The 12,725-nt window shown below is 44.9% G+C and overlaps 6 protein-coding genes across 6 annotated transcripts in view; 3 read left to right on the top strand and 3 right to left on the bottom strand.

Moving 5' to 3' along the window:
• Positions 1-2,024, bottom strand: part of LOC113210723 (GRB10-interacting GYF protein 2-like) — a 3,962-nt gene extending 1,938 nt beyond the window's left edge. Inside the window, exons 1-5 of the mRNA XM_026428832.2 lie at positions 1,481-2,024; positions 1,087-1,401; positions 697-800; positions 481-611; positions 316-407 (exon numbers count right to left, since the gene is read on the bottom strand). Of these exons, the coding sequence (XP_026284617.2) occupies positions 316-407; positions 481-611; positions 697-800; positions 1,087-1,401; positions 1,481-1,719 (881 nt within the window). The 5' untranslated portion in view covers positions 1,720-2,024. The remainder of the gene's footprint in view (positions 1-315; positions 408-480; positions 612-696; positions 801-1,086; positions 1,402-1,480) is intronic.
• On the top strand, positions 2,025-3,448 carry LOC113210734 (uncharacterized). The gene is made up of 2 exons (XM_026428845.2): positions 2,025-2,699; positions 2,794-3,448. The coding sequence occupies exons 1-2, from the start codon at positions 2,688-2,690 to the stop codon at positions 3,388-3,390; spliced, it is 609 nt and encodes a 202-aa protein (XP_026284630.1). The 5' UTR covers positions 2,025-2,687; the 3' UTR covers positions 3,391-3,448.
• Positions 3,449-3,596: 148 nt separating this feature from the next.
• LOC113210732 (uncharacterized) lies at positions 3,597-6,358 on the bottom strand. The gene is made up of 8 exons (XM_026428843.2): positions 6,072-6,358; positions 5,819-5,989; positions 5,618-5,743; positions 5,351-5,526; positions 5,098-5,270; positions 4,871-5,013; positions 4,629-4,787; positions 3,597-3,756 (listed from the first exon to the last, which is right to left on the bottom strand). The coding sequence occupies exons 1-8, from the start codon at positions 6,315-6,317 to the stop codon at positions 3,637-3,639; spliced, it is 1,314 nt and encodes a 437-aa protein (XP_026284628.1). The 5' UTR covers positions 6,318-6,358; the 3' UTR covers positions 3,597-3,636.
• Positions 6,348-8,135, top strand: LOC113210733 (nuclear receptor-binding factor 2). The gene is made up of 4 exons (XM_026428844.2): positions 6,348-6,606; positions 6,829-7,013; positions 7,109-7,246; positions 7,330-8,135. The coding sequence occupies exons 1-4, from the start codon at positions 6,583-6,585 to the stop codon at positions 7,871-7,873; spliced, it is 891 nt and encodes a 296-aa protein (XP_026284629.1). The 5' UTR covers positions 6,348-6,582; the 3' UTR covers positions 7,874-8,135.
• Positions 7,932-11,646, bottom strand: LOC113210731 (protein PTCD3 homolog, mitochondrial). The gene is made up of 12 exons (XM_026428842.2): positions 11,480-11,646; positions 11,161-11,290; positions 10,879-11,076; positions 10,669-10,795; positions 10,441-10,579; positions 10,070-10,301; positions 9,791-10,001; positions 9,492-9,702; positions 9,292-9,400; positions 8,935-9,179; positions 8,656-8,830; positions 7,932-8,557 (listed from the first exon to the last, which is right to left on the bottom strand). Exons 1-12 carry the CDS (start codon positions 11,512-11,514, stop codon positions 8,276-8,278), a joined length of 2,094 nt encoding a protein of 697 aa, XP_026284627.1. The 5' UTR covers positions 11,515-11,646; the 3' UTR covers positions 7,932-8,275.
• Positions 11,647-11,899: 253 nt separating this feature from the next.
• The window catches only part of LOC113204412 (rhotekin-like), a 97,228-nt gene continuing 96,402 nt past the window's right edge, over positions 11,900-12,725 (top strand). Inside the window, exon 1 of the mRNA XM_052263735.1 lies at positions 11,900-12,131. Within this exon, the coding sequence (XP_052119695.1) occupies positions 11,985-12,131 (147 nt within the window). The 5' untranslated portion in view covers positions 11,900-11,984. The remainder of the gene's footprint in view (positions 12,132-12,725) is intronic.

Raw genomic sequence — 12,725 nt, forward strand, 5'->3', positions numbered from 1 at the left:
TCGTAGTAGGTTTCAAGTGCTCAGGCCGGCTTCCAGGTTTTCAAACAGTATCATACAGCACATCTTCCTCTTCGTCTAAACGTGCTGAATCCGACACTGACCTCGGAAATGGTCTTCGACCAATACAGCGGCGTCAGGGTGATGTCAAAGTCCGTCAGGCGGGTTCTTACGGCGGAAAAGCTGGGACTCCAGGGCGCCCTTCTCTCATGACCCCAGGCTTGGGTGAGTCACCCCCGCACCCCCGCTGCGCAACCCCCGCTCCCCAGCACCAGAGCGCGTCCAGTAACGTGTTGTTGGTGCGACCGATCCGCTCACCTGTCTTTGCCTTTCGTCTTTAGCTGGCGTGTCTTCTGCCTAAGCCACTCCTGGAACTTGTCCTGTGACTTCCTCTGCATCTCGGCTTTCCTCTGCGATATGTCAAACGAGCGATGTTGAGAAAGTGCAACATAGTTTTGTTTTCTTTCCTCCGTATGAACTCACCTTTTCCATCTCCTCCAAGTTCCTCCTCTCCTGCTCCTGCTCGCGGCGCCGGCGCTCGATCAGCTCCTGCTCCTTGCGGAAGTACCACTCCTCGTATACGGCGCTCGAGATCATCCGGTACACGCCGCCGTCTGGAATGGAACAACGAGCAGCCGAGGCATCAGCAGCCCGCCCATACCGACCATACCACCTGCTGTTCTCGGCCCCGGCTCTCACCTTTGTCCGGAGTGAGGGCGCCCTGCTGCTGCGCGGCCGCGCGCAGGTCGTCCAGGGAGACGCTGCGCGACCGGAGTCTCGTGGTGAACGTGGGGCCTGGCGACCTGAGGACACAATCTCGATGAGGTTCCCCGGGCATGCGCCCGTCGCGCAGGCCGCACGCAGCTGGCCACACGCCAGGCATCTCATCTCACCCATCTTGGGATTTTTTGGTCAATTTTTTAAGAATTTGGTTTTTGATCCCTAGATAATTTTTTTCCTGAAAAGTCTTACGATTTTTTTTCCAAATTTGGGGGAAATATTCCAATGTTTTCTGTTTTCTATTTTGTCTGGACAAGTTTTGAATTTTTCCAGAAAAATTTCGGACGACTTTAAAATTCGTCCACCCACCTGCTCCTCCTGTCGCCCTGCCGGCCGGCGTGCAGGCCGCCCTGCGGACACGGCGACGGCTGTTCCGGCAGCCCGAGCTCCCTGGGCTGCAGCCCCAGGAGCTTGAGGCTCCGCCTGAAGCTGGAGACGGCCGACAGCGCGGGGGCGGGGGTGTTGTTGGCGGCGGCGGTGGCAGAGGACGGGCGGGAGCGGGCGGGAGAGCCCGGCGCGGGGGAGCCGCGGGGTGACGCGTCCCGCGAGCGGCCGGGGGAGCTCGCTCTGGAGCTGGCCGGCGAGCTGGTGGCGTTGGAGGAGGACAGCACCTGGGTCTCGTCGCTGTAACGATACGGAACGTCGTTCACTCCTGCCGGCTCAGACCTCATGCCGCAGGTCCCGTCAGGTCAGCCACACTCACTTCCAATGGATGCTCCTCCGCCGGCCGGCGAGTGAGAAGGGGACGGCGGTCTGAGGGCGGGGCAGCCGCGTCACCCCTGCATCCTCCTCCTCCTCCTCGCCGCCGCCGTCGTCCTCCACACCTTCCTCCACGTCCTCCTCCACCTCATCCTCCTCCTCGTCCTCGCCGGACTCCTCGATGATCCTCTCGAGCTCGGCCACGCCGTCGTCCTCGTCCTCCTCGAAGATGATACCGGACATGTCTCGCGGGTGAAGCGCCCGGCGGGGTAGGCAACCCCCGCTGGCCGCCGTGCATCCGAGCGCGGCGGTACGGCCTACCTCTCGGGGGCGAGGCCGGCGAGGCTGGCGCGGGCGGCGGCGGCCTCCGGACACTCCGGACACGCGCACGCCATGTCGGCGACGCTCGGCGACGCTCCCGCACTACTTGGCCTCGCGGCCGCAGGATGGCGCAATACCCGCGCGATGACGCGACTCTCTTCGCGCGGTGGCGCCGGCGGCGGTGAGGCCTCGTCGCACTCGAGTTGCACTACTGGCCCGCCCGCACCACCCGCACCCCGCCGAGCGCCGGTCGGGGCAGTGTTTGTCAACTCGGTCGCCATGGAGATGGGCGTCGCGCGCCGCAGCGCCGCCGGCGTCGGGGCAACGGCGCGATCGTTCTTGTTGCTCCTGCAGGTATAGCAACGAACGACGGCCGGTGGCGCGGGTGGGTGGGTGAAGCGGGCAGCGGGGCAGCGCTGCCAACCTGAGCAACGCGGCGCCCGGCCACTAGCCAGAGACTCGGCCCGCGCACACAAAAAAAGTGCACCGGCTCCAAACGCGTTGCATTCCCCTTCGCAATGAGCTCGTTTTGCAACCAATTTATTCGTATAAAGGCGGAGGGGAGCCGCGCCCGGGCCGCAGCCATTAGCGCCGAGTGGAGCCCGTGGAGCCGGAGCCCTCCGCCGGACCCTCCAGAGTCTGCAGGGACCACGAGGACGAGGGGCACATGGTAATGAGGCAGGGGCGCGCGCCATTGTGACGGCACCGTCGTCATCATCATCACCGTCGTCGTGCTCCTCATCATTTAAGCGGCCGAGGAGCAGGCATTATTGAAGTCGCATTTGTGAAAAGGGGTGGATAAAGTGCGGCACAGGACATTCTGATGGAGACGCAGCAGAGAGGTGGGTCCGAACAGGTGTGAAAAGGGTCCGCGCCCACCCATCGACAGAATGCGAATTGAGGTGAGTACGGTGAGATACAATTATCGCTCCCTTGCCCAAGACAACTCGACTGAAATAGAGAGATTTCAAGCTGATGAAGTGCTCGTATTTTTAGGGGAGCTGGTGGATGTGGGCGAGCGCGTGCTTGGCCGTAGCTCTGACGCTGATTTTTCCGGAGAGCATGGCTGCACCTTTATCGGAGCGATCTGGAAGGGACAAACTGGCGGACGGCGAGGACCCGATCAGTCTGCCGCCACCTGGCACCTCTTCAAATGACTCATCCGGGCTGGCGAGGCCGACCCTCGCCACCCCGGATCTAGACGAGCTCGGGGCGGACGAGACCCTCGGGCCCCAGGAGCGCCTGCTGCCCGACGGCTCCCGCACCGGCTCCTTCGTGTACGTCGACGCCCACGGCGACCTGGTGCGCGTCAAGTACGTGGCCGGCCCCGCGGCGGGGCCCCGCGGCTTCCACCTGGAGGAGAGGCCCGTCGAGGGGGGTCGGGCGCGCGCTGAGCCCCTGCAGGCCGAGGCCTCCGGGATGGCGCCGCTGCTGCTGCCGCCCCCCAAGGCCGTGCAGCGAGACCCTACCCCGCGGCCCTCCGACGTGTTCTGGCAGCCCAGGGAGCGCGCCGACCTCATCAAGGCGGGCCTCGACCAGGGCCCCTCCAGGATGCGACGGAGGTTTCAGAAAGAGACCAGGTCGCACGGATAGACTGTGTCGGCCAATGCCAGTGGTGAGTGGCTGTGGAAGAACTTGAGACAGAGCCCAAATCCACATGGCTGTGACCGCGATTCGTGACCGCCAATTCTAATCCAAGACTCTAATCAAAATCAATGATTGCGGCAAGTTTTAAACAGATATGGTAATAAAAAGTTTGCTGATTAATCTAGTCAGCAAATAAACCAAATTTTTCTAAGTAAAATAAAGAAAATCTTTAATGAAGATCAACATTCAATTTTACATGTAATCCAAGGGCTTCATATCAAATAAAGACAGTCCAAGCCCTAAAACATGTTCAACACATTGCAGAAGGTACAATCTTGCATGCATTACAGGCAAAAGCTGTGGACGAGATTCCTGAAAAAAAATAAAACAAGGAGGAAAAAAAACACAAAATTAATTTTGTGTGAATACTGGTACTCGTTCTTTACAGAGACCCTTTCAGTGCTCAGTTGCTTTACATCTATATGGTGAATCAACGAGTGTTGTTCTGTCAACATGTGTCACGTTTCTCTGAGAATATATATTATTATTAAACATGTACCATATGAAACTGGATGATGACGAAATTAAAAAGAAGGCTAAAACAGGCGCTATTCTGGGTATTCCCTTCAGGTCACAAGACAAGAGCATTGTTGCAAAAGTCGGCGCTTTCAAAAAGATGCGCGTTCCGTGAAAACCAAAATGAATATGAATCTACAGTTGGCGGCACAATAGCAGAAGCAATATCGGCAGACGGGACTTAGACTGAAAACTTGTGAAATCTGTTAAGAGTTCTCAAAATTTTGCTATTAGACCGAAACAATCTTCATTGCTTCCAGTAATACTAGCAAACGAAGTTTCGAATGGTAGTATTGTCATGTCTGTATGCGCTTCGTGTTCCAAGATGAAGATTCGTTGTGCGGCACGGGTCTATCGACTTAGAACGAAAACCGGCGAATTTTGTTAAGAGTTCTCAAAAAAGTAGTGTCAAACTTGAAAAAAGGTCCATTGTTGGTCACGCCTACAACATTCCCAGTTTCGAATGGTACAAGTATCATAAGTGTACATATTCTGTACTGCGAGCATGAATAGCGTTACGCGTGACATCGCACTGAGATCAATACTCGTTCTTCTACCACTGAGTAGGTGCAGGTGGTGGTAAAGAACGAGTAAAAATACATTGAGTTTTAGTTAACTATTTGTTTTTGTCATAATTCATATATCACACAGAAAGTAGGCTGACTTACAGTAAGAACTCGCACTCTTCTATAATACACGCTGAAAGTTCGACATATCTTATCCAGTCCCACAAGCAATGGATGTAAACTGACTTTTCCTTTAGGACTTACACACTGTATGAGCCAGGATGGAAACTGAAGAACCAAAAGCAATAGATCCCACTCTTCCTACAAAATAAAATCAGAAAGTCAGAAAGAGAGCTAAAGATTAAGAGTTTTACAAGTTTGTGAGAATAAACAAAAGCTTTTACATTTTGAGAGAGTAGTTGAAAATCAACATGTTCAATCCCAGGTAGCCTCTCATAGTTTCCTAGGTCCACTTCCTGACAAAACTTTTTTCTGATACACGTAAGCCTTACATGATTATAGAGTAAAAATGTAGCACCACGAGCCACTTCAGACAAAATAAGGACAGGGATTTATTATCTTTGTTTTGAATTGCATAAACTAGTAAAATCACGGTAGTAAGATTGTGTACCTCCTGTTGTTTCCTCACTTTCCTGAGATATGCTGATGGATACATTATCATGCAATTTTACCCATAACAGTTCTGCTACCACCTCAGCCTCTGAAAGAGTCTTCTCTTGATGGTTATTTTTAACAGAGTTTCCCCTTCCTTCAGCCAACTTTTCAAAAGCAGCAGTTTTGTTCCTGATTTAAAAAAAAATTGAGTAATATATTCACATGAATGTGAAATAAGTAAATGTTTCTAAAATGCTAATTAATTATACCTGTAGTAATCATCCGGACAGATATTGCTGGCTTTAGCGCCAGTTGTCTTGTCAAGAACCGCACCACATTGAATGAGGCAATAGTCAGGCTGTTTCTCAGAACACATTGATTTATGGCAAATATGAAATTTCTTCACATCTTCTGCTATATAATCTCCATTTCTATGACCATTAATCTGTGAAAATTGTAATGAATAATGAATGGTAAGCAACAATGCTAGAACAATTGACTAATTTTTTAAGGACAATAATTTTTCTTTTACTCACCTCAACAGTATATCCAAGATACAAAAATACATTTCTAAGGCTTTGAAATGCAAGAACAGTTCTCAATTTTGTAAGATCAGCACATTGTAGTGTCTCAAGACCAGAATCTTTGCTGAGAAAAACAGTCTTAATAAAAAAAGTCAGGATAAGAATTTCAAAGCAACAAAATGAGTTTTTTCATTTCCTAAAGTATGCGATTACCTTATTCAGATTTGCTATTTCTAAGAATGTTTCCTTTGCTAGTATTTGATTGATTGTGACCTGAAATGCTTTCGTGTGGTCAAGTACAACACAGAGAGAATTTGGAGACGATGTGCAAAGTTTTATCGGAACTATCCATGATTTGCTTTTGTCCGGTAGCTCTCTCTGAACCTGTAAATATTAAATATGTGTTTCAACTAGAAAAAAAATGCTTCATTTAGATCATATCAAAAACAACATTGGAGAGCATTACTTTCTCAATGTCAATTTTCATTTTGAAATTCTTGTATTCTGGGAACAAGAGTACAGCTGAGACACTGACATCATAACCCCTATGACGAATGATCGGAAAACATAAATCACAGGTCGTAGGATTATGACGGGACATCCGTGGCTCTTGAAATACGGCATTGTCGTCAATAACTATGTCATCGTCTCCTAAATATCTGTAGATATTTCGAAGGGTCTGTATCAAAATGCCAGACATGGGCGCAGCCATCGCTGTTTTGGTTGGTTCCCCCAGGTGGTTGGTGCGAATAATGATTTATTGTGACAGTATCCGCAGCGCATGTTATGTCTGCTTTTTTTGGCTTCTCTATTGTCTATTGTGCTGTCTGTTCCTGTCACTTCCCTGGTTTCGCTTGCCGATTTTCTTTTTACTCTAGTAACTGTCAAGCGAAATGATTTTTGAAGTCGTTTTCCTTTTTTGTTGATCTGGCCGAGGACGTGCCACATATGTCTCCTGTTTTGTATTATGAGTCGGAATGGAGGATTCTCCTTTGAATCTTGTGAGTATTGAGATTTTGACAATCTGCAAACTTAACCTACTTATCTTTAGTCTTACATTTTTCCAGCTGATATTAGTGGATTTCTGAAAGTTGAAAGGAGTTTTTTGATAAGTTTGAAAAATAGTGTTTTGAACAAAAGAGATGTTAAATTTTTGTTTCTAAATCTATGAAATGTTAATGTTAATATACTCATCAGTAATTCAGGAATGAACTCTATTTCAGGCCCACCGAGAAGATAGACGAGCAGAACAACACTTAAAGTTTCGTAGATTTGATGAAGCTGTTAAATGTCACGAGCTTGCAGCCAAGTACATTGAAAATGCTATGACAATTACATCCATTCCCCGAGCCCTTGAATCACTTACTTTGCAGAGAGAGTTTCATCTTAGGCAGCTGCATATTGTTGAGTGAGATCAATTTCCAGAATTATCTATTTATATTTTGCATAAACATTGTTAACTGTAGAGGGACTCTAACAAAAACTTTACTTTTTAACTTATAGACTTAAAAAGACTCAATTTTCTCTTGTAAGGAAAGCTTTAGAAAATAAAAGGAGAATCATGGCCCATCTGAGGGAAAAAATACTTAGTGAAGACCAAAAAGGACAAGAACCAAAAAGTCTTCAAATTGCGATATATCAGTACGTCAGCATAATATTCCTTCTGTCTATTATGTTACCACTGCCGTTCCTATAAGATATAGCTAAATACTATTTTGTTACAGAACCATGCAGGAAGCAGATTCATTGTTTGTTGAACTCCTGGGTGGAACCGGCACTGATGAAGTTGATAGTCCAGCTAACCCGGACACAACTAGCCAGGGCCAAGATCCAACTCCTATATCTAATCCTCTTGGTAGTAAACACCCAAAAGAGGACCGTGTTGTGATTGAAGAGTTGCACACTTTAAATCATCAGCTTCGAGACCTGATCAAAGCTCTCATCATACAGCTCGATGAAAGTGAACGTGAAAACAAAGCATTACGAGGAAGAATAACGGAACTTGAAAATGAACTTGTGAGGAATGCTCAATCAAATTGTCTAAATGGTGCAGCAGTTGGATTACAAAATGATCCTGAAAGAAATATCCAACCCCACACTGCAAATGGAACCTCAGTTGGATTGCAAGTGATCACCGATTCTACTGGTGGTAATTTTTCACCTTTTGTTCTTTCACCTGTTGGGCAACTAAGTCCTGATGTTGTTGAAGCTCGCGAGCTGCCCCCACTAGCACCTCTTGAAATGCCAAAGTTTGACTATGACATGTGAGAGTGTGTGAAAGGAGCACTGTACATTTTAAGGTAATGTGGATAGAATATAGAAAGTATTTTCATTTTAGCTGGTCTTTATTAAGGGCCATGGTACCTCACGGTACCCACTGTGTACATGTACACAATCTTGTAAGAAAAATTTTAGTACCTACAAACACGAGTAATAGAAGTGGAAACCTATATTCTACTGTACATACACATAATAACAATGAGAGGTCATAAATTTACAAAAAGTGAAATAAAGTTTTAAGCAAACTGTATTCAAGCATTTTAAGTTCAGAAGGGAAAACTAGTTTGTTTACAAGATTATTGCTTTGTGTTATATCACAGGCATATGGTTTGTAGCTAGAAAACACAAATGAATTTATGAAAAACATAACAAATTAGGGACATTATTGTATTACTTCATAGTTACTTTTGTAATATCAGGCTTGGGAACTGCTGGTTTAGTTTTCTTGGGGACGGAAATATCCTCAGATTCACTGCTGTCATCATCAGAGTCACTCCCAGATGAGTCACTTTCACTGCTACCATCACTGCTGCTGCTGCTGTCATCATCAAATACCTCTTTAATTTCATCCTTGAGTTTTTGATCAAGAAAATCTGTTTTCAAGAACTTAGAGGCCACACTTTGGAGTTCAAGCTTAGGTCCATAATTTGAATGGCAGTATTTAATTACAGCCTGAAAATTTGTTTAAAATGTTTTAAAAAGTTATCAACTAAATAAAAGATTATTAATATTACCTCCATCTTTGGAAGTAAAAAATTGAATTAACCTACCACAGCCATACTGGGATTGTCATTGGCAAAACAGCTTTCTAAAACTTGTGTAAGAGCTTCTTTTTCTGGCCACATAGATTTGCCTGACATGTGTTTTAGGCATGTCTGTACCCCACTCCAATGGGGCCCTCTTGCTAACAACACTAGCAGTGAATTGCACATTTCAGTGGTAAGCCTGAAAATTTAAGGTAAGTCAGCAACATATTCTAAGATCTGTTTGGTAACTCACCTGAAAAATAACTACCATAGACAAAAAAAAAGAGCACATTAGATACTTACGGAACTTTTTCAAATACTCTTTGGCTCTCTGCATTTATTTTATAGGTCAAAAAGCTTTCAGATAGTTCACCCAAAACTGGTCTTATTTCAAGTGCCGCTGGATCGGGTAAAGCACTAACATTTTTAGCCACATCAAACATTTTCAGAAGTGTTTCTTCATTTAGGGATCCTGTTCCCAAATAATGTTTCCATAACTCTGGTACTTCCCTTATTGCGCAGTTCAAATCACAAGCCTCAAACAGGGTCTGAAAGAGCATTAATGTGAGCATTAACTTGTTTCAATCCAATTTTCACCTCAAATGAAATGCGATTTAGAAAGTTTATACGGTCAAAAAATGATTAAATAAATAATCGTACCGAATATAACTCTGGACTTGCTGTATGTGCATGCGGGCATAATAATTTGTAATATTTGACTAGAGTTTCAAAATCAGCCTTCACAGTCAAAACTTGGAAGAAATTGTTGCTAAAATATTTGTGAACAGTTAAATATGTTAGTTTTGTGATTACATAAGACGTCTTTCAATAATAGGTAATAAAAAATTTAGTATACTTACTAAAAGTTATTTGTTTTAAAGCCATTAAGCAGCATTCTATTTTTAGAATGCATGAACAATTCTAAACATTCAATGGCACAAGATAGGTTGTCACATTGAGCACAAGCTTTCATTACCCACTCAAAAAATAATAAATCAGAAGCATCCTTTGCTTCAAGAGTTTGACCTTTCAGGGTCTTCAGGATTGAAGAGACGAATATAATTAAATTTGCTGGAATAAATTATCTAAGTTACAAGAGAAATAGTGTAGAGGCAGACACCAATCAATGTACAAATGAAGAGCATTCATAAATACTTACGATCTGGCTTGTTTCTGCCTACAAGACCACGAATTACATAAGCATATGTTCCCAGAGAAGGCTTTACTCCTTGTCTGTTGAATTCAGCCATTAGTTGAATGGTAAAATTGTATTTATCCCTAAATCCTAACCGACTGATTACGTCCATAGTGGCATTCAGGGTACCAAGATTTGGTTTGACCCCTTTAAGGTCCATTTCTTTCAGGACATCCTTAAACAGAAATGAACGGAATGTAATTCTTGGTTCTATAAAAATATCCTGTCATTTGTAAAACTTACTAGCAACGTATCTCGTTTCACGTCATGTTTCTCATATACAGTGATTGACCTGGTTATGATAGAATTGTATGCATTAACATCCAGAGTAATATTGTTTTGTTTAGCCTCTTCAACCAGTTTATCTCCCTCAGGTTTTGCCCCATTTTCATATAATCCACATATTAAAGCACTGTATGGGGCAGATCCAAGAGGTTTGAGGGATTCAAATAAAGTCTTCACAAGTGGATGGTCCCTGGAAAAAAGTCAAGTGACAAGTTATTGAATGTAAATTTTTAGACAGTCCCTTATGGTCTGTCTCTACCCGAAAGTGAAGGTGAAAGTTTTGATAAAGATAGCCGATTGACATTCCAGTTTCTGTAATATTTGCTTACTTCCAACTGTTGATATTCTGATCTTTCTTGAATTTTTGACCATAGTAACGTTCTGCTTCATTATCCATGGGTATTGGATCCTCACAATTATAGAAACACAGAAGTTCAAGCAGCGAAAGTTGGAGGTCTTGTGCCACATCTTTCAAAATAAAAGCACAAGTTGAAGTAATGCAGGTAAACAATAGGACTAAAAATCAATCAATTGAAGGGTAGTGTTATGGTACTGACCAACATTTTTTTCTTGCATTAATTCATAGATTTTGATGGCATCTGAGACTTTTCCATCACAAATTGTCTGGAAGAGCAAATCTTCACTTGCAGTCTCAGCGGTAATGGGTGTAGACGGCATGTAGGACTGAAAAAATATTTGAAAGACATATTATTTTCTACAATTGTACTGACCTCATGAAAGTTGTGAGAATTTTGAGAGAACTTTACCATTACGGGGGGCTCAGAGATGACTTGTGTAAACAACTCGGGGTGTTCATTTCTGACCCACCTTGCCGCCTTCTTACCAGCATTTTTGGCCAATGAATAAAGTCTTCCTTGTCGGTCATGATAAGGGGCCAAATTTGGGTCATCGAAAAACTTGTAGCTTGGACCTGTGAGGTCATAATTCACTGTTTTTTCCAGAGCCTGGGAGGTGATTAGAATAATAATATGCAAGCAACTCTATCCTCGTCCAACATAAATTGCAAAATTCGGAAATATTGTACTCACCTTTAAGATATCAGTTGGTCCACGGGGAATTCGGTTAGGTATTTTAATGTTTGAATCAGTTGTTGTGGCAACAGCAGCGGAGGAGGAAAATTTAAGCCAATACAGTTGCAGATAGTGTGCATTTGAAGACCTAAAACAATTACACACAAGAAATTATTGAAAAATTGTCAAATTCTACCTGTACCATGCACAACAATTAACATTATTTTGAAAATTTATAAACAAAATGAGCGTGCTATGTGGAGGTTAGAATCACTGCCCTTTTAATTAAACCTGTGCCACAAACGCTCAGAATGACTTGACAAGGTGTTGTACAGACCTATACGCCTTTCCTAAAGCGTTGATGGAATTCATGGTGCGATTAAACTCTGCCTAAAAGACTGAGAGATTTAAAACAATCTAATAAATCCACTGTTTTTCTAAGTTTTCCAGGTGCGTCTACTGCTAGGGTCCGAATTCTTTCGATTCTCGATCATACTGGTCGATCTATCGACTACTTTACACTACCAACCCCTAAAAGTGTCCAGAAAATAAAGTTTACGTAAAGTCTTGTTGATATGATGAAAATATTTACTTTCATAATACGTAATAATACCCATACAGTAAAATTTTATCCAGTAAAAAACTCTGTTGCGTAAGAGAAACAGGTTCCTGGCCTTGCGCGGTCATGCTTTTGTTGGTAACACTATAGTTTTGAGTAGGTTTCAAAAGTGAGTACGACTCCGAGTACGAAGTGATCCGAGTGAAACCGTTAGACCCTCCCACTATTCTTGAGAAGTTGAGAAGTTTCCTCTTTTGCAAGTACGCGTCCAATCGAGACAACTATGGCCCCCACCCCTAGAAAGAAATCTGGATCGACGCGAAAGTCGCTGTCCAAGATCTTCAGTAAAGACAAAGTGAACAAGACCCTCGGGGACTTAAGTATCCGACTTCGGCCCAGACGTGAACGGCGTTCAGTGCTGCCGGCTAAGGTAAGCGATTTGTTTGAACCTTTGCTGTTTTCGCCCTCCACGCTCTCAGGTCGCCTCGGCGGGGTCGCGACGAGTGGTATCGCGATGGAGACTGGTGACAGGTGGCTCCTGCACCTGTCCCGCTGGCGCCATTAGCCAGGTTAAGGTGTTCGGCATTTGCCCGAGCCTATTCGTGGGTTCTTTACTGCGCCACAGCCCGCGCAGTTTGCAATGGACCTATGTTTTGAATTTTGCCCATCAACAAACTCGTCGTACCGAGTATGTCTCGCCCCCCAAGCCAACCGTGCAGAACACCCGAGTTTTGATGCCCGCATGGTTTTGGAGGTTAAGTTTAAGCTGTCGGGGGCGGTTGTTGCTCGCGGACATGGATCGAGTCGGCGCACTTACTGTCGATCTTTTTATATTCTTGCCTTTCTGCTGGGTGTATACATTTCTTTTTCCTCCGCCGTCGCCCGCTATGTCGCAACGCAGCGCGACGCACCGGAAGAAAGAAAACGCGTTTCGCGCTTGGATGGACCTTAATCAGCGCCAACACCCTTGGGCAGACCCACCACGCCCCTTTTTGTATTTGTTTCCACTGAATAGAAAGACCCC

This window comes from Frankliniella occidentalis, unplaced genomic scaffold, assembly GCF_000697945.3.
Source record: "Frankliniella occidentalis isolate FOCC.00 unplaced genomic scaffold, Focc_3.1 Scaffold2, whole genome shotgun sequence".
NCBI lineage: Eukaryota > Metazoa > Arthropoda > Insecta > Thysanoptera > Thripidae > Frankliniella > Frankliniella occidentalis.